Here is a 21,123-nt window from a genome sequence, read left to right on the forward strand (position 1 = left end):
ATTCCCTCGATTATAAGAGACTGAGGGGGTGATCTGATTGAGGTGCTTAAAACGGTAAAGGGATTCGATAGGGTAGATACAGAGAAACTATTTCCTCTGGTTGGGGGAACCAGGAACGAGGGGACATAATCTTAAAATTAGAGCTAGGACATTTAGGAGGGAAATCAGGAAGCACTTTTTTTTACACAAAGCTTCAGTAGAAATCTGGGACTCTTTCTCCCCCCTGCCCAAAAAATGGAGTGAATACTCAAGACAGTTGGAGCTTTCAAGACCGAGATCGATAGATTTTTGTTAGGCAAGGGATGTGGAGCTCAGACTGGTAAATGGGGTTGAGGTACAGATCAGCCATGATCTAACTGAATGGCCTACTCCTGCTCCTATAAATGCATCAGTGTGTTGTGACTAATATCGCCCCAGTACAGCATCAAACCAAAAGTATCTTCCAGTACCAGCCCTAAGGTACAGCTTTAAATCTCTTCCTGTCGTTGGGATTCTAGACAGATGAACCTATTTGTTTTATGTCCTAAAGCACATCCAATAGGAGGGATGCTACCAAAGATAGGTGTAATAGGAGATTGTCTGTGGGATGTGTAGCTCCTTTTAAAAAAAAGTAGAACGCCCCATTTGGTCGAGTGAATTGGATTAGAGTTCAGGAAGATCAGTTGCGGGGAACCATTACTGGACTCGCAGTGGGTTCCCCCTCTCCCTCGGCCTCACCTACTGAATCTTCTTATTTCAGCTGCTTTGGATAAAAATGCTCAGAAATAAACCTTCTTTGGTTCTTTGGTTTCTTTTTGTGTCAATCTGATTTTTGCACTGGATGTCAATGCAGAAGTTATATATTTTTCAGATAGTACATATAAGTTTTACCTTCTGGTAACGAACAAAAAGGGGGAGCGATGGCAGGGTGGGTGGGTGTGGGGCGGGGGACAGGGATGGGAGAGAAAGCTCATTCAGCACACAAGTCCAGACTCTGAGCGGTTGCGAGTAATACAAACCGCATTTGCCACAACAGAGGCTGGGCATCAACGCGATGCAGTAAAGTTTTGGTTTTTGCCCGTCGTCTGTCTTTCATAACACTCCAACTTGCCGACACATCACAGAATCTAATAGCGCAGAAGGAGGCCATTCGGCCCATTGTGCCTGCGCTGGCTCTTTGAAAAGAGCTATCTAATTAGTCCCATTCCCCCTGCTCTTTCCCCATTTTTTCCTTTTGAAGTATTTATCCAGTTCCCTTTTCGAAAGTTACTATTGAATCTGCTTCCATCACTCTTTCGGGCAGTGCGTTCCAGATCGTAACAACTCGCTGCGTACAAAAAAAAAAATCTCCTCATCTCTCCCCTGGTTCTTTTGCCAATTATCTTAAATCTGTGTCCTCTGGTTATTGATTCACCTGCCAGTCAATGGAAACAGTTTCTCCTTATTTGCCCTGATCATAACCCTTCATAATTTTGAACATGCATTAAATGACATGGATGCCAAGAACTAAATCCTGGAGTTTGCAAGGTGCTTTCAAAAGAAGTACAATAACCTACCAATGTACAGAGCTGTAACTGTATATTCGTCCGTGTTATCCTACACATCACAGATTTATTTTTGGCAGTGGGCCTTTAGAGATGATTTGCATTTCAAGATAACTGCAAAATAGGATTTTTCTTTTTAAAAAGCCGTCTCGTTGTTTGCACTGTTTCTATTTGCTATTTATTTCAAGCCAGGGTCCAGTTGGAAGAACAACTTTGGAAAAACAACATACTGTTAGACGACTGCAGATAAGCTAGACTGAGTAGGAGCTGTAGAAAAGTATTATTTAGCCTTCTCTCGTTTAAAATAGCAGCGAATGTGTTCACAAAGTGGCCATCAGTCACTTTAACTGTTGCACGTCTCTTATCAAACTTGTGCTTTTATGAGTATGTGCACAAGCATAAATTCTAGTTGGATGTCGTAGACATGCCTCTGAGCTTTTACTGACTGTGACACATCGGAGATCGATCTCGTTTCATTTCAAAAGAGACTCCACATTTAATTATTGCTTCAGTCACAATCTGCAGCTTCCCAGCTTTATGATGACTTCAAAATGGTTTCCGCAAACTGCATTTGGAAGTAGGGGGGTGGCGGGGTGGGGGGGGAGCTTATCTGCTGATTTTTTTTTATTCGTTCATGGGCTGTGGGCGTCGCTGGCAAGGCCAGCATTTATTGCCCATCCCTAACTGCCCTCGAGAAGGTGGTGGTGAGCCGCCTTCTTGAACCGCTGCAGTCCGTGTGGTGACGGTTCTCCCACAGTGCTGTTAGGAAGGGAGTTCCAGGATTTTGACCCAGCGACGATGAAGGAACGGCGATATATTTCCAAGTCGGGATGGTGTGTGACTTGGAGGGGAACGTGCAGGTGGTGTTGTTCCATGTGCCTGCTGCCCTTGTCCTTCCAGGTGGTAGAGGTTGCGGATTTGGGAGGTGCTGTCGAAGAAGCCTTGGCGAGTTGCTGCAGTGCATCCTGTGGATGGTACACACTGCAGCCACAGTGCGCCGGTGGTGTAGGGAGTGAATGTTTAGGGTGGTGGATGGGGTGCCAATCAAGCGGGCTGCTTTGTCCTGGATGGTGTCGAGCTTCTTGAGTGTTGTTGGAGCTACACTCATCCAGGCAAGTGGAGAGTATTCCATCACACTCCTGACTTGTGCCTTGTAGATGGTGGAAAGGCTTTGGGGAGTCAGGAGGTGAGTCACTCGCTGCAGAATACCCAGCCTCTGACCTGCTCCTGTAGCCACAGTATTTATGTGGCTGGTCCAGTTAAGTTTCTGGTCAGTGGTGACCCCCAGGATGTTGATGATGCATTGCCATCGTCGAATCCCCCACCAAGGACAGAGTGTCAAGGGGAGGTGGTTGGAGATGGTCATTGCCTGGCACTTTTCTGGCCCGAATGTTACTTGCCACTTATCAGCCTAGATGTTGTCCAGGTCTTGCTGCATGCGGGCCCGGACTGCTTCATTATCTGAGGGGTTGCGAATGGAACTGAACACTGTGCAATCATCAGCGAACATCCCCGTTTCTGACCTTATGTTGGAGGGAAGGTCATTGACGAAGCAGCTGAAGATGGTTGGGCCTAGGACACTGCCCTGAGGAACTCCTGCAGCAATGTCCTGGGGCTGAGATGATTGGCCTCCAACAATCACCTAGCATCTTCCTTTGTACTAGGTATGACTCCAACCACTGGAGAGTTTTCCCCCTGATTCCCATTGACTTCAATTTTACTAGGGCTCCTTGGTGCCACACTCAGTCAAATCTGCCTTGATGTCAAGGGCAGTCACTCTCACTTCACCTCTGGAATTCAACTCTTCCATCACTTTGCTGATGATTGAGAGTAGACTGATGGGGTGGTAATTGGCCGGATTGGATTGGATTTGTCCTGCTTTTTGTGGACAGGACATACCTGGGCAATTTTCCACATTGTCGGGTAGATGCCAGTGTTGTAGCTGTACTGGAACAGTTTGTCTGGAGGCACGGCTAGTTCTGGAGCACAAGTCTTCAGCAGTACAGCCGGGATGTTGTCGGGGCCCATAGCCTTTGCTGTATCCAATGCACTCAGCCGTTTCTTGATATCACGTGGAGTGAATCGAATTGGCTGAAGACTGGCTTCTGTGATGGTGTGGATATCGGGAGGAGGCCGATATGGATCATCCATTTGGCACTTCTGGCTGAAGATGGTTGCAAACGCTTCATCCTTGGTCCAAACATGGACAAAAGAGTTGAATTCCAGAGGTGAGGTGAGAGTGACTGCCCTTGACATCAAGGCAGCATTTGACCGAGTGTGGCACCAAGGAGCCCTAGTAAAATTGAAGTCAATGGGAATCAGGGGGAAAACTCTCCAGTGGTTGGAGTCATTCGTAGCACAAAGGAAGATGGTAGTGATTGTTGGAGGCCAATCATCTCAGCCCAAGGACATTGCTGCAGGAGTTCCTCAGGGCAGTGTCCTAGGCTCATCATTGGGGATGGGGATGTTTACAGAGCTTCCTCCTCCCGTTAGTTGTTTAATTGTCCACCACCATTCACGACTGGATGTGGCAGGACTGCAGAGCTTTGATCTGATCTGTTGGTTGTGGAATCACTTAGCTCTGTCTGTAGCATGTTGCTTCCGCTGTTTAGCATGCATGTAGCCCTGTGTTGTAGCTTCACCAGGTTGGCACCTCATTTTTAGGTACGCCTGGTGCTGCTCCTGGCATGCTCTTCTACACTCCTCATTGAACCAGGGTTGATCCCCTGGCTTGTTGGTAATGGTAGAGTGAGGAATATGCCAGGCCATGAGGTTACAAATTGTGCTGGAATGCAATTCTGCTGTTGCTGATGGCCCACAGCGCCTCATGGATGCCCAGTTTTGAGCTGCTAGATCTGCTCTGAATCTATCCCATTTTCTGTGTATTGGAGGGAATCCATGTTGCTGCCTTGTGCGCTGTCGATGAGGTGCCATGGTACAGGCGTCTTTTCTTTCTGCCATGGTACATACGTGATTAAAAGCCAATTATACTGACAGAAAATAACCCAAATTAGTTTGATACAATAGTTGTGTCGTTAGATATCCAAGAGATGGGTCAGGCCACTCAATTCAAATACGAGCATGATGTGGGCTTACTTTGTATATATGCTTGATCAGCAACTCTTTTTATGTATGAGACGTATACTTACATTTCCTTTAGCCCAGTCATTTTTTGAAAAGAATTTCTCAGCTTCTCTTCTTAAAATTGGACAGTCCATCAGAGTCATCGGAGAGAGATAAATAGGCCAGAGAGACCTGGTGGACAATGAGTAACAATAACAAAACAACTTGCATTTATGTAGCGCCATTAACATAGGAAAACATCCCAAAGTGCTTCACAGGAGGACTATCGGACAAAAATTGACACTGAGCCACATAAAGAGATATTAGGACAAGTGACTAAAAGCTTGATCAAAGAGGTAGGTTTTAAGGAGTGTCTTAAAGGAGGAGAGCGAGGTAGAGAGGCGGAGAGGTTAAGGGAGCTGAAGGCATGGCTGTCAATGGTGGGGCGAAGGAAGTGGGGGATGCACAAGAGGCCAGAGTTTGAGGAACGCAGAGTTCTAAGAGGTTTTACGGCTGGAGGAGGTTGCAGAGATAGGGAACATAGGGAGGGGCGAGGCCATGGAGGGATTTGAACATGAGGATGAGAATTTTAAAATTGAGGCATTGCTGGAACAGGAGCGAATGTAGGTCAGTGAGCACAGGGGTGATGGGTGAATGGGATTTAGTGCGAGTTAGGTTACGGACAACAGTGGTTTGGATGAGCTCAAGTTTATGGAGGGTGGAACAAGGGAGGTTGGCCAGGAGAGCATTGGAATAGTCGTGGTTAAGATGAGAAATAGGAGCAGAAGTAGGCTATGTGGCCCTTCGAGCCTGGTCTGCCATTCAATGGCTGATCTTTGACCTGAACTCCACTTTCCCGCCTGATCCCCATATCCCTTGATTCCTCTACTGTCCAGAAATCTATTGATCTCAGCTTCAACAACTGAGCATTCACAGCCCTCTGGGGTAGAGAATTCCAAAGATTCAGAACCCTCTAAGTGAAGAAATTCCTCCTCATCTCAGTCCGAAATGGCCGACCCCTTATTCTGAGGCTAAGCCCCCGAGTTCTAGACTCTCCAGCCAGGGGAAACAGCCTCTCAGCATCTACTCTGTTAAACCCTCTCAGAATCTTATGTGTTTCAATGATATGGGGATGGGATACAGAGTGGAGCTACAATAGGGGGTGATGTGCAGCCAAATATAGAGAAAAAAACAAGTCAGCTTGGAAGACAGGGCAAATATGTGAGGGCAAGGCTGGATGGCATCTATTTTAATGCAAGGAGTCTTGCGAATAAGGTGGATGAACTGAAGGTGTTGATAAACACATGGGAGTATGATATTGTTGCTGTCACAGAGTCATGGTTTGAGGGAGGGGCAAGACTGGCAGCTCAATATTCCGGGGTACAGAATCTTCAGGCGAGACAGAGGGGGAGGTATAAGAGGAGGGGGGGTCGCAATATTAATTAAAGAATCAATTACTGCCATAAGGAGGGATGATATATTAGCAGGTTCCTCTAATGAGGCCATATGGGTGGAGCTTAAAAACAAAAAGGGGGCAAGCACTTTGATGGGAGTGTACTATAGACCCCCAAACAGTCAGGGGGAGATAGAGGAACAGATATGTAGGCAAATCTCAGAAAATTGTGCAAATAATAGGGTAATAATAGTGGGGGATTTCAACTTCCCCAATATTAACTGGGATACTCAGAGTGTAAAAGGCTTAGAGGGTACAAAATTCTTAACGTGCATCCAGGAGAGCTTTTTGAGCCAGCATGTAGAAAGTCCTACAAGAGAGGGGGCGGTACTGGATCTAATTCTAGGGAATGTGGCCGGCCAAATGGAAGAAGTGCTAGTAGGTGAGCACTTTGGTGACAGTGACCATAATTCGGTGAGATTTAAGGTGGTCATGGAAAAGGACAGGGAGGGGCCGGAAATAAAGGTTCTAAATTGGGGGAAGGCCGATTTTAATAGGATAAGGCAGGATCTGGCCAAAATGGACTGGGATCAGCTGCTTGTAGGAAAATCCGCATCGGAGCAATGGGAGTCTTTCAGAAGGGAGATTGAGACCATACAATGGCAACATGTTCCTGTAAAGGTCAAGGGTGGTTCCAAGAACTCCAGGGAACCTTGGATGTCAGGGGATATACGAGAATGGATTAGGAAAAAAAGGAGGGCTTTTGGCAGATACAAAAGGCTAAAGACGGAGGAAGCCCTAGAGGAGTACAAAAAGTGCAGGGGGATACTTAAAAAAGAAATTAGGAGATCAAGGAGGGGCCATGAAATAACACTGGCGATCAAAATAAAGGAAAATCCTAAGATGTTTTATAAGTATATTAAGGGTAAGAGGATGACGAGGGAAAAAATAGGGCCCATTAGGGACAAAAATGGCAATCTGTGTGTGCAGCCGGCAGATGTAGGAGGGGTTCTAAATGAATTTTTTGCATCTGTTTTCACTATGGAGAAGGACGATGTAGACATAGAAATACGGCAGGGGGACTGTGATATACTCGAACATATTAACATCGAGCGGGAGGAGGTATTGGCGGTTTTAGCAGGCCTAAAAATGGATAAATCCCCAGGCCCGGACGAAATGTATCCCAGGCTACTGTGTGAGGCAAAGGAGGCGATTGCGGGGGCTCTGACACATATATTCAGAACCTCTCTGGCCACAGGGGATGTGCCAGAGGACTGGAGAACCGCTAATGTAATACCATTATTCAAGAAGGGGAGTAGGGAAAAACCGGGGAACTACAGGCCAGTGAGCCTAACATCAGTGGTAGGAAAATTATTGGAAAAAATTCTGAAGGACAAAATGAGTCTCCACTTGGAGAAGCAAGGATTAATCAGGGATAGTCAACATGGCTTTGTCAAGGGAAGATCATGTCTGACTAATTTGATTGAATTTTTTGAGGGGGTGACTAGGCGTGTGGATGAGGGTAACGCAGTGGATGTGGTATACATGGATTTCAGTAAGGCCTTCGATAAAGTCCCCCACAGGAGACTGGTCAAGAAGGTACGAGCCCATGGAATCCAGGGTGCCTTGGCACTTTGGATACAAAACTGGCTTAGTGGCAGAAGGCAGAGGGTGATGGTCGAAGGTTGTTTTTGTGACTGGAAGCCTGTGGCCAGTGGGGTACCACAGGGATCAGTGCTGGGTCCCTTGCTGTTTGTGGTCTACATTAATGACTTGGATATGAATGTAAAAGGTATGATCAGTAAGTTCGCTGATGATACAAAGATTGGTAGGGTGGTAAATAGCGAGGAGGATAGCCTCAGTCTGCAGGACGATATAGATGGGTTGGTCAGATGGGCGGAACAGTGGCAAATGGAATTTAACCCGGAAAAGTGCGAGGTGATGCACTTTGGAGGGACTAACAAGGCAAGGGAATACACAATGAATGGGAGGACCCTAGGCAAGACAGAGGGTCAGAGGGATCTTGGTGTGCAAGTTCACAGATCCCTGAAGGCGGCGGAACAGGTAGATAAGGTGGTAAAGAAGGCATATGGGATACTTGCCTTTATTAGCCGAGGCATAGAATATAAGAGCAAGGAGGTTATGATGGAGCTGTATAAAACACTGGTTAGGCCACAGCTGGAGTACTGTGTGCAGTTCTGGTCGCCACACTACAGGAAGGATGTGATCGCTTTGGAGAGGGTGCAGAGGAGATTCACCAGGATGTTACCAGGGCTGGAGCGCTTCAGCTATGAAGAGAGACTGGGAAGATTGGGTTTGTTTTCCTTGGAGCAGAGGAGGCTGAGGGGGGACATGATTGAGGTGTACAAAATTATGAGGGGCACAGATAGGATGGATACTAAGGAGCTTTTTCCCTTCGTTGAGGGTTCTATAACAAGGGGACATAGATTCAAGATAAAAGGCGGGAGGTTTAGAGGGGATTTGAGAAAGAACTTTTTCACCCAGAGGGTGGTTGGAGTCTGGAACTCACTGTCTGAAAGGGTTGTGGAGGCAGGAACCCTCACAACATTCAAGAAGCATTTGGATGAGCACTTGAAATGCCATAGCATACAAGGCTACGGACCAAATGCTGGACTATGGGATGAGAGTAGACAGGGCTGATGGCCGGCGCGGACACGATGGGCTGAAGGGCCTCTATCCGTGCTGTATAACTCTATGACTCTATGATATCACCTCATTCTTCTAAACTCCAGAGAGCATAGGCCCATTCTACTCAATCTCTCCTCATAGGAAAACCCTCTCATCCCAAGAATCAATCTAGTGAACCTTCACTGCACCGCCTCTAAGGCAAGTATATCCGTCCTTAAGTAAGGAGACCAAAACTGTACGCAGTACTCCAGGTGAGGTCTCACCAAAACCCTGTGCAATTGCCGCAGGGCTTCCTTACTCTTGTACTCCAATCCCCTTGCATTAAAGGCCAACATACCATTTGCCTTCCTAATTGCTTGATGTTCCTGCATCTTAACTTTCTGTGTTTTGTGTACAAAGACACCCAAATCTCTCTTGAACACCAATATTTAATAGTTTCTCACCATTTTAAAAATATTCTGTTTTTCTATTCTTTCTACCAAAGTGAATAACCTCACATTTCCCCATATTATACTCCATCTTCCACCTTCTTGCCTACTTACTTAACTTGTCATCCCTTTGCAGACTCTTTGTGTCTTCACAGCTTACTTTCCTACCTAGCTTTGTATTGTCAGCAAACTTGAATATATTACACTCGGTTCCTTCATCTTAGCCATGAATATAGATTGTAAATAGCTGAGGCCCAAGCACTGATCCTTGCGATACCCCTCTAAGCCTGCCAACCCTCAAAATAACCCGTTTATTCCTACTCTCTGTTTTCTGTCCGTTAACCAATCCTCTATACATGTTAACATACCCACAATCCCATGAGCCCTTATCTTGCGTAACAACCTTTCATGTAGCACCTTATCGAATGCCTTTTGAAAATCCAAATATACTACATCCACTGGTTCCCCTTTATCTACCCTGCTATTTACATCCTCCAAAAAACTCCAGTAGATTTGTCAAACACGATTTCCCTTTCATAAAACCATGTTGACTCTGCCTAATCATATTATGATTTTCTAAGTGCCCCATTACTACGTCCTTAATAATGGATTCCAGCATTTTCCCAATTACTGATGTCAGGCTAACTGGTCTGTATTTCCCTGTTTTCTCTCTCCCTCCTTTCTTGAAGAGCGGTGTTACATTTGCGACCTTCCAGTCCACTGGGACCGTTCTAGAATCTAGAGAATTTTGAAAGATCACAACCAATGCATCCACTATCTCTGCAGTCACCTCTTTTAGAACACTTGGATATAGGCCATCAGGTCCAGGGCATTTGTCGGCTTTTAGACCTATTAATTTCTCCAGTACTTTTTCTTTACTAAAATCAATTACTTTAAGTTCCTCACTCTTGTTAGACCCTTGGTTTCCCACTATTTCTGGTATGTTTTTGTGTCCTCTACTGTGAAGACAGATGCAAAATATTTGTTTAATGACTCTGCCATTTCCTTATTCCCCATTATAATTTCTCCTGTCTCAGCCTCTAATGGGCCCACATTTTCATTCGCTCCTCTTCCTTTTTACATACTTGTAGAAGCTCTTACAATCTGTTTATATATTTCTTGCTAGTTTTCTCTCATATTCAATTTTCTCTCTCTTCATCAATTTTTTGGTCATCCTTTGCTGGTTTCTAAAACTCTCCCAATCCTCAAGCTTACTACTCTTCTTGGAAATATTATAAGCCTCTTCTTTTAACCTAATACTACCCTTAACTCCTTCAGCCACAGATGGATCACTTTTCCCGTGGAGTTTTTATTCCTCAATGGAATGTATATTTGTTGAGAATTATGAAATATTTGTTTAAATGTTCACCATTGCTTATCTACCTTCATATCTTTTAATCTAATTTCCCAATCAACCTTAGCCAACTTGCCCCTCATACCTATGTAATTGCCTTGAAGATTAAGACTCTAGTTTCAGACTAAAGTATCATATTATGATCACTCTTCCCCAGAGGATCCCTTATTATGAGAATACTAATTAACCCTGTCTCATTACACAAGACAAGATCTAAGATAATCTATTCCCTGGTTGGTTCCACAACATATTGATTTAGGAAACTGCCTCGAATGCATTCCATGAACTCGTCCTCCAGACTACTTTTGCCAATCTGATTTGTCCAGTCTATATGAAGATTTAAGTCCCCCATGATTATTGCATTACCTTTGTTACAAGCCCCTCTTATTTCTTGATTAAAATTTTGTCTAACAGTACATAACTGCTGTTTGGGGGCCTATAAACTACTCCCACCAGTGTTTTCTGCCCCTTGTTATTTCTTATCTCCACCCCTACGAATTCTACTTCCTGATCTTTCGAGTCAGGATCCTTTCTCACTACTGTCCTTATGTCATCCTTTATTATCAGGGCTACCCTCCCTCCTTTTCCATTTTGTCTGTCTTTTCGAAAAGTCACGTACACTGGAATATTTAGTTCCCACCGTATCACCTTACAACCTCATCTCAGCAATAGCTACTATTGCAACGGGATCTTGATAAATTGGGCCAGTGGGCCGATGAATGGCAGATGGAGTTTAATTTAGATAAATGTGAGGTGATGCATTTTGGTAGATCGAATCGAGCCAGAACCTACTCCGTTAATGGTAGGGCGTTGTGGAGAGTTATAGAACAAAGAGATCTAGGAGTACAGGTTAATAGCTCCTTGAAAGTGGAGTCACAGGTGGATAGGGTGGTGAAGAAGGCATTCGGCATGCTTGGTTTCATTGGTCAGAACATTGAATACAAGAGTTGGGATGTCTTGTTGAAGTTGTACAAGACATTAGTAAGGCCACACTTGGAATACTGTGTACAGTTCTGGTCACCCTATTATAGAAAGGATACTATTAAACTAGAAGGAGTGCAGAAAAGATTTACTAGGATGCTACCGGGACTTGATGGTTTGACTTATCGGGAGAGGTTGGATAGACTGAGACTTTTTTCCGTGGAGAGTAGGAGGTTTAGGGGTGATCTTATAGAAGTCTATAAAATAATGAGGGGCATAGATAAGGTAGATAGTCAAAATCTTTTCCCAAAGGTAGGGGAGTCTATAACGAGGGGGCATAGATTTAAGGTGAGAGGGGAGAGATACAAAAGGGTCCAGAGGGGCAATTTTTTCACTCAAAGGGTGGTGAGTGTCTGGAACGAGCTGCCAGAGGCAGTAGTAGAGGCGGGTACAATTTTGTCTTTTAAAAAGCATTTGGACAGTTACATGGGTAAGATGGGTATAGAGGGATATGGGCCAAGTGCAGGAAATTGGGACTAGCTTAGTGGTATAAACTGGGCGACATGGACATGTTGGGCCGAAGGGCCTGTTTCCATGTTGTAAACTTCTATGATTCTCGATCAAACCCATTTATCTCTATTTGTGCCATCAATTCATCTATCTTGTTACGAATGCTTTGTGCATTCAGATATAGTGCCTTTAATTTTAACTTTTTACTATTTTTCCCTGATTTGATCTTGTTAACTGATGCATTATTACCGTTGAACTCTTTGTTCTTTCCTGACACAGACCATTTATCTTTACCCAAATCGTTAACACTGCTCTATGGCCTTGACTTCTCTCTTCAAATTTATAAATTTATCCTTACCTGAACCCTTACCACACCTCCCCCCCACTCCCCATTAGTTTAAAGCCCTATCTCCAACACTACTTATTTGATTCGCCAGGAAACTGGTCCCAGCCTGGTTTAAGTGGAGCCTCTCCCAATGGAACAGCTCCCTCTTTCCCCAGTACTGGTGTCAGTGCCCCATGAATCAAAACCTCTGTCTCCCACACCACTCTTTGAGCCACACATTTAACCACCTAACCTGTTTGTCCCTATGCCAATTTGCGCATGGCTCAGGTAGTAATCCAGAGATCGTTACCTTTCGAAGTTCTGCTTATTAATTTGGACCCTAGCTCCTCTAACTCCCTCAGCAGGACCTCATTCATAGTTCTATCTATGTATTTGGTTCCTACGTGGACCACAACAACTGGATCCTCCCCCTCGTGCTCCAAGTTCTTCTCCCGCCATGAGGAGATGTCCTTAACCCTGGCACCGGGCAGGCAACACAGCTTTCGGGACTCTCGGTCACAGCTGCAGGAACAGTAAGTATCCCCCTAACTATAATATCCCCTACCACTACTACAACCCCTTTTCGCTCCCCCCACTTGAATGGCCTCCTGTGCCATGGTCAAATTGCCCATCCTCCTGTCAGTCTTTGTTCGCATCCACACAGGTAGCAAGCACCTGATATCTGTTGGACAAGGGCAAAGGCGGAGGCTCCTCCATCACTGTATCCTGGGCCCACATACCTGCCTGGCCCGCAGTCACATCCTCCGGTCCCTGACCACTGACAAATCTAAACCACGACCTAACCTAAGGGCTGTGACTGCCTCCCGGGTCAAAGTGTCCAGATAACTCTCCCCTTCCCTGATGCATCGCAATACCTGCAGCTTGGACTCCAGCTCAACAACTCTGAGCTGACCTTCCTCAAGTTGCAGACACTTACTGCAGATGCGGTTGCCTGGGATTACGCTGCTCTCCACAGACTCCCACCTGCCCTGGTCACCCCTATCTAACCTTGTTTTATATATTTAATTCATCAAAAGTTTTTATGCAATTCATTGACTAGGTTTAATTTTAATTTTTTTTAAAAACTAATGAATTTATCTACTTTAAACTAGTTTTCCGTTTTTTTTAACTGTTTAGTTTTAAGACTTTTAAACTAACATCAACAGACTAACCAGTAAAAACACTAACCACCACTACTAAAAACACTTACCAATAAATTGAATACTTACACCGACTTACCTTCAGTGCTCCTCGGTGACCTCACTTTTTGTGTTTTCTTGATTTTTTTAAATTTCACCCCTCGGGTCCGCTCTCCCCACTCCTTTTATTGACCCTCGGGTCCGCTCTCCCCACTCCTTTTATTGACCCTCGGGTCCGCTCTCCCCACTCCTTTTATTGACCCTGGGGTCCGCTCTCCCCACTCCTTTTATTGACCCTCGGGTCCGCTCTCCCCACTCCTTTTATTGACCCTCGGGTCCGCTCTCCCCACTCCTTTTATTGACCCTCGGGTCCGCTCTCCCCACTCCTTTTATTGACCCTGGGGTCCACTCTCCCCACTCCTTTTATTGACCCTCGGGTCCGCTCTCCCCACTCCTTTTATTGACCCTCGGGTCCGCTCTCCCCACTCCTTTTATTGACCCTCGGGTCCGCTCTCCCCACTCCTTTTATTGACCCTGGGGTCCGCTCTCCTCACTCCTTTTATTGACCCTGGGGTCCGCTCTCCTCACTCCTTTTATTGACCCTGGGGTCCACTCTCCCCACTCCTTTTATTGACCCTCGGGTCCACTCTCCCCACTCCTTTTATTGACCCTCGGGTCCACTCTCCCCACTCCTTTTATTGACCTTCAGGTCCGCTCTCCCCACTCCTTTTATTGACCCTGGGGTCCGCTCTCCCCACTCCTTTTATTGACCCTGGGGTCCGCTCTCCCCACTCCTTTTATTGACCCTCGGGTCCACTCTCCCCACTCCTTTTATTGACCTTCAGGTCCGCTCTCCCCACTCCTTTTATTGACCCTGGGGTCCGCTCTCCCCACTCCTTTTATTGACCCTGGGGTCCGCTCTCCCCACTCCTTTTATTGACCCTCGGGTCCGCTCTCCCCACTCCTTTTATTGACCTTCAGGTCCGCTCTCCCCACTCCTTTTATTGACCCTGGGGTCCGCTCTCCCCACTCCTTTTATTGACCCTGGGGTCCGCTCTCCCCACTCCTTTTATTGACCCTCGGGTCCACTCTCCCCACTCCTTTTATTGACCCTCGGGTCCGCTCTCCCCACTCCTTTTATTGACCTTCAGGTCCGCTCTCCCCACTCCTTTTACTGACCCTCGGGTCCGCTCTCCCCACTCCTTTTATTGACCTTCAGGTCCGCTCTCCCCACTCCTTTTATTGACCCTCGGGTCCACTCTCCCCACTCCTTTTATTGACCCTCGGGTCCACTCTCCCCACTCCTTTTATTGACCCTGGGGTCCGCTCTCCCCACTCCTTTTATTGACCCTGGGGTCCACTCTCCCCACTCCTTTTATTGACCCTGGGGTCCGCTCTCCCCACTCCTTTTATTGACCCTCAGGTCCGCTCTCCCCACTCCTTTTATTGACCCTGGGGTCCGCTCTCCCCACTCCTTTTATTGACCCTGGGGTCCGCTCTCCCCACTCCTTTTATTGACCCTGGGGTCCACTCTCCCCACTCCTTTTATTGACCCTGGGGTCCGCTCTCCCCACTCCTTTTATTGACCCTCAGGTCCACTCTCCCCACTCCTTTTATTGACCCTGGGGTCCACTCTCCCCACTCCTTTTATTGACCCTCGGGTCCGCTCTCCCCACTCCTTTTATTGACCCTCGGGTCCGCTCTCCCCACTCCTTTTATTGACCCTCGGGTCCGCTCTCCCCACTCCTTTTATTGACCCTCGGGTCCGCTCTCCCCACTCCTTTTATTGACCCTCGGGTCCGCTCTCCCCACTCCTTTTATTGACCCTCGGGTCCGCTCTCCCCACTCCTTTTACTGACCCTCGGGTCCGCTCTCCCCACTCCTTTTATTGACCCTCGGGTCCGCTCTCCCCACTCCTTTTATTGACCCTGGGGTCCGCTCTCCCCACTCCTTTTATTGACCCTCGGGTCCGCTCTCCCCACTCCTTTTATTGACCCTCGGGTCCGCTCTCCCCACTCCTTTTACTGACCCTCGGGTCCGCTCTCCCCACTCCTTTTATTGACCCTCGGGTCCACTCTCCCCACTCCTTTTATTGACCCTCGGGTCCACTCTCCCCACTCCTTTTATTGGAGGTAACAAAGGCATGGATGAGGGTTTCAGCAGCAGGGGTGGAGACGGGTGATGTTACGGAGGTGGAAGTAGGCAGTCTTTGTGATGGAGAGGATATGGGGTTGGAAGCTCAGCTTGGGGTCAAATAGAACGCTGAGGTTGCGAACATTCTGGTTCAGCCTCAGATTGCGGCCAGGGAGATGGATGGAGTCGGTGGCTAGGGAACGAGGTTTGTGGCGGGGACTGAAGACAATGGATTTGGTCTTCCCAATGTTTAATTGGAAGTAATTCCAGCTCCTCCAGGACTGTATGGTGGGCAAGCAGTCTGATAGCATAGAGGCAGTGGAAGGGTCGAGAGAGGTGGTGGTAAGGTAGAGCTGGGTATCTTCAATCTACATGTGGAACCTATTGTCATGCCTGAAAATAAAAAGCTGGAATCAGTAAAAAAAAAACAAGTGTGGATGAAGCTGTTGGATTGTTCTAAAAACCCACTAATATCCTCTAGGAAAGGAAACCTGACGTCCTTACTCGGTCTGGCCTATATGTGACTCCAGTCCCACACCGATGTGGTTGACTCTTAATTGCCTTCTAAAGTGCATAAGTTGTTTGGATAGGTCAGCTGCTGTAGTCTAATAGAAAGAAAGAACTTGCATTTCATGAGATCAGGACGTCCCAAAGCACTTTACAGCTAAATGAAGTACTTTTGAAGTGTAGCCACTGTTGTAATGTAGGAAACGTGCAAATAATTTGCGCGCAGCAGGGTCCCACAGCAATGAGATATTGACCAAATAATCTGTTTTGGTGATGTTGGTTGAGGGATAAATATTGGCCAGGACACCGGGGTGGGGGGCAGGGGGCATGGGGCGTGGGTGGAACTCCCTTGCTCTACTTCAAATAGTGCCATAGGATCATTTACATCCACCTGAGAGGGCAGACGGGGCCTCGGTCCTGCACTGAAGTGTTCGTCCAGATTATACGTTCCAGCTCTGCAGTGGGACTTAAACCCATAACTTTGTGACTCAGAAGCAAGAGTGCTACTCACTGAGCCATGGCTGACACCTAGAATGAGTCAGACAAAAATAGTGGTCCATTGCCTTTTGTGTGAAATGGTGATGCAGGTGAATCATCACTATATTTTTGACAAAATATTTTTCTTCCAAGATTTACTTCCAGTTGAGTCTTTCCACTTGATGTTTCTGTATATTTTGCTTCAAGCTGAGTCTTTGCAGTTGGTCTGCACCTGCGTTATCTGAAATTTATTTGCAGTGAGATACGAACCTGGCTTAATTTGTTTCCCCCTCCTCTCCTGATGGTGGTGACTTATGCTGGGACACGGATCTGTGAGTGAACGCAGCCCTCCAGCGAGGTAGTGATGAGGCACAGGCATTCCAGCTGATTTGTCTCCTCCCTCCCCCAGTGCCACTGACACCTGGGGCAAATTGTAGCACCACTACTACTGCCATCCTACTTCGGAACGTAGCATAGACTGCGGTTCAGATTTGGGATCTGCCTTTGGCTGTATCACAATACTCTATTTGGCACTATAAACAAAATGGTATAATTTTAAAGGGGGTCAGGAACAGGTGTATGTGCACAAATATTTGAAGGAGGCAGGACAAATGGAGAAGGCTGTTTAAAAGGCATACGGGATCCTTCGCTTTATAAATAGAGGCATAGAGTACGAAAGCAAGGAGGTTATGCTAAACCTTTATAAAACTCTGGTTATGCCTCAGCTGGAGTATTGTGGCCAATTCTGGACGCCACACTTTAGGAATGTTGTCAAGGCACTTAGAGAGGGTGCAGAGGAGATTTACTTGAATGGTGCCAGGGATGAGGGACTTCAGTTATGCGGAGAGACGAGAGAAACTGGGGTTGTTCTCTTAGAGCAGAGAAAATTAAGGGGAGATTTGATAGAGGTGTTCAAAATTATGAAGGGTTTTGATTGAATAAATAAGGAAGAACTGTTTCCAGTAGCAGACGGATCGATACCAGAGGACACGGATTTAAAGTAATCGGCAAAACAGCCAGTGGCGACATGAGGGAAAAATTTTTTAATGCAGCGAATTGTAATGATCTGGAATGCACTGCCTGAAAGGGTGGTGGAAGCAGATTCAATAGTAACTTTCAAAAGGGAATTGGATAAATACTTGAAGGGGAAAGATTTGCAGGGCTATGGTGCAAGAACAGGGGAGTGGGACTAATTGGATAGCTCTTTCAAAGAGCCGGCACAGGCACGATGGGCCGAATGGTCGCCTTCTGTGCTGTATCATTCTATGATTTAACCCATTAAAATTTCTTGCTTGAGAGGACCACAACCTGAGATTTCACCACAGAGAAATCTTTAGACTTTTTTTTTAGTAACTAGGGAAATGTGGACTTCTGCATCAATATTAAAACACCTTATTGCCTAAATAATATAAATGTGGATCCATTGCAGAGTGAAGGTTTGCATCTAAACAAGTGCTTAAGTGACTGTTACATTTTATGTAACCTGATTTCACTCATTCTCTGGTGCCTCAAAAAGCCCTTGACTTTTCATAAGAGTGTCAGTCCACTCAGAAATTGCTAAAATTCCACATTTTATTCTGCCACATCGAATTGTTGCCATCACCTTATCTGTTTGGATGATTTTTACTTTTCGTTGTGCAGTTTCTTCTTGAGATTTATGCAAAACACTGAAGACCTGATCTGTTCTAATCTGTTTATGGGACGTGCAGAGGTTTTTGTTGTTGCAGCTTGTTGCCTTTTGTGAATTCAGCGTCCTTCGAAAAGTTTGTGGATAAAGTAGGAATGTTACAGAATGTTTCCTATTGGGTGGGTTTTAATGCTACCATTTCAGCCTGATTTGTGCTTCCCCCCCCCCCCCCTTACAGGGAGAAGACAGCTCCCATTCCGGCAGCCCTTCCAAAGGTTTCTTTTCCCGGAATTTCTACAATCGACCATCCAGTCCTGTCTCCGCTCCAGTGAGGGTGAAGCAAAGCCCTGGCTCTCCAAAATCGGTCTTCCCTTTTCCCCAAGACTCTTCCCCAAGGTCTCCCCGACGAATGAGCTTCAGTGGTATATTTCGCTCAACCTCAAAGGACTCTTCTGGCAGTTCCACCTCTACCTCGCCCGTCTCAATGAAGTTTTTCTCCAGATCCAGAAAAGGTAAGAGAATGGCCAGCACCGGAGGAGGACGTGTGTCAGAATCTCCCTTTCACCCCGCAGGCCTGATCTGCAGCCTTACTTTGCTCGAGTAGCATGGACGTGGTCCAATAGCAGTTTTTTTGGGGGGTCACTTCCATCACTAACAATATTCCACGTTCCATAGAATCACACAGCACAGACGGAGGCCATTCGGCACGTCGTCCCTGTGCCGGCTCTTTGAACGGGCTGTCCCATTAGTTCCTTCCCCATAGCCCTACAATTGTTTTCCTTTTCCAATACGCATCCAATCCCTTTGGAAAGTTACAATTGAATCTGCTTCCACCGCCCTTTCAGGTGTTAGATCATAACAACCAGCTGTGCAAATAAAATTCTCCTCATATAGAATCATAGAAAGGTTACAGCATGGAAGGAGGCCATTCGGCCCATCGAATCCGCGCCACCTCTATGCAAGAGCAATCCAGCTAGTCCCACTCCCTTGCCCTATCCCCGTAGCCCTGAAAAGTTTTTACTTTCAAGTACTTATCCAGTTCCCTTTTTGAAGGTCTTGATTGAATCTACCTCCACCACAGTGCATTCCAGATTCTAACCACTCGCTGTGTAAAAACGTTTTCCCTCGTGTCGCCTTTGGTTCTTTTCCCAGTCACCGTAAATCTATGCCCTCTGGTTCTTGACCCTTCCGCCAATGGTAACATTTTTCTCTCTATCTACTCTGTCTAGACCCTTCATGATTTTGAATACCTCTATCAAATCTCCTCTCAACCTTCTCTGTTCCAAGGAGAACAACCCCAGCTTCTCCAGTCTAACCACATAACTGAAGCCCCTCATCCCTGGAATCATTATAGTGAATTTCTTCTGCACCCTCTCTAAGGCCTTCACATCCTTCCTAAAGGGTGGTGCCCAAAAATTGAAAAAATACTCCAGTTGTGGCCGAACCAGTGTTCATCATGACTGCCATACTTTTGCATTCTATGCCTCTATTTATAAAGCCCAGGATCTCGTATGCTTTTTTAACCTGCCCTGCCACCTTCAATGATTTGTGCACATATACCCCCGGATCTCTCTGTTCCTGTACCTGTACCCCTTTAAGAGTTGTGCCCTCTAGTTTACATTGCCTCTTCTCGTTCTTCCTACCAAAACGTATCACTTCGCATAAAAATGTGTTAAATTTCATCTGCCACCTGTCCGCCCATGCCACCAGCCTGTCTATATCCTCTTGAAGTCTGTCACTATCATCCTCATTGTTTACTACCCTTCCAAATTTTGTGTCGTCTGCAAATTTTGAAATTGTGCCCTGTACACCCAAGTCCAATTCATTAATATATATCAAGAAAAGCAGTGGTCCCAGTATCCATGTTGCTACTGCCCCCTTTATTCCATGGGCCGCAATCTTGATGATAAGTCTACCGTGCAGCACTTTATCAAACGCTTTTTGAAAGTCAATATACACCTCATCAACTGCATTGCCCTCATCTACCCTTTCTGTTACCTCATCAAAAAACTCTCTCAGGTTAGTTAAACACGATTTGCCTTTAACAAATCCATGCTGGCTTTCCCTAATCAATCCACACTCGTCCAAGTGACTGTTAATTCTGTCCCGGGTTATTGTTTCTAAAAGTTTCCCCACCACTGAGGTTAAACTGACTGGCCTATAGTTGCTGGGTTTATCCTTACACCCTTTTTTGAACAAGGGTGTAACATTTGCAATTCTCCAGTCCTCTGGCACCACCCCCGTATCTATGGATGTTTGGAAGATTATGGCCAGTACATCTGCAATTTCCACCCTTACTTCCCTCAGCAACCTAGGATGCATCCCATCCGGATCGGGTGACTTATCTACTTTAAGTACAGCTAGCCTTTCTAGTACCTCTTCTTTATCAATTTTTAGCCCATCGAGTATCTCAACTATATCTTCCTTTACTGAGACTCTGGCAGCATCTTTTTCCTTGGTAAAGACAGATGCAAAGTACTCATTTAGTACCTCAGCCATCCCTCTACTTACATGAGTAGATCTCATTTATGGTCCCTAATCGGTCCCACCCCTCCTCCTACTACCCGTTTACTGTTTGCATGCCTGTAGAAGACTTTTGGATTCCCTTTTATGTTGGCTGCCAGTCTATTCTCATACTCTCTCTTTGCCCCTCTTATTTCCTTTTTCACTTCCTCCCTGAACTTTCTATAATCTGCCTGGTTCTCACTTGTGTTATCAACCTGATATCTGTCATACACCCTTTTTTCCGTTTCATCTTACTCACTACCTCTTTTGTTATCCAGGAAGCTCTGGCTTTAGTTGCCCTAGCTTTCTGCCTCGTGGAATGTGCCTAGACTGTACCCGAACCATCTCCTCTTTAAAGGCCGCCCACTGTTCAATTACAGTTTTGCCTGCCAATCTTTTCCAGTTTACCCGGGCCAAATCTGTTCGTATCCCATTGAAATTGGCTCTCCTCTAATTGAGTATTTTTACTTTAGAGTGGACAATGTCCTTTTCCATAGCTATTCTAAACCTTATGATACTATGATCGCTGCTCCCTAAATGTTCCCCACTGACACTTGCTCCACTTGGCC

General features: G+C 46.0%; 1 protein-coding gene across 7 annotated transcripts in view; it reads left to right on the top strand.

Annotated features, from left to right (window-relative positions):
• The window catches only part of LOC137345065 (5'-AMP-activated protein kinase subunit gamma-2-like), a 514,189-nt gene that overhangs the window by 175,846 nt on the left and 317,220 nt on the right, over nucleotides 1–21,123 (top strand). For all 7 annotated transcript variants that reach the window (XM_068008521.1, XM_068008514.1, XM_068008499.1 and 4 more), the window contains one exon: nucleotides 18,288–18,561. In XM_068008521.1, coding sequence (XP_067864622.1) covers nucleotides 18,288–18,561 — 274 coding nt within the window. The remainder of the gene's footprint in view (nucleotides 1–18,287; nucleotides 18,562–21,123) is intronic.

This window comes from Heptranchias perlo, chromosome 2 (assembly GCF_035084215.1).
Source record: "Heptranchias perlo isolate sHepPer1 chromosome 2, sHepPer1.hap1, whole genome shotgun sequence".
Lineage (NCBI taxonomy): Eukaryota > Metazoa > Chordata > Chondrichthyes > Hexanchiformes > Hexanchidae > Heptranchias > Heptranchias perlo.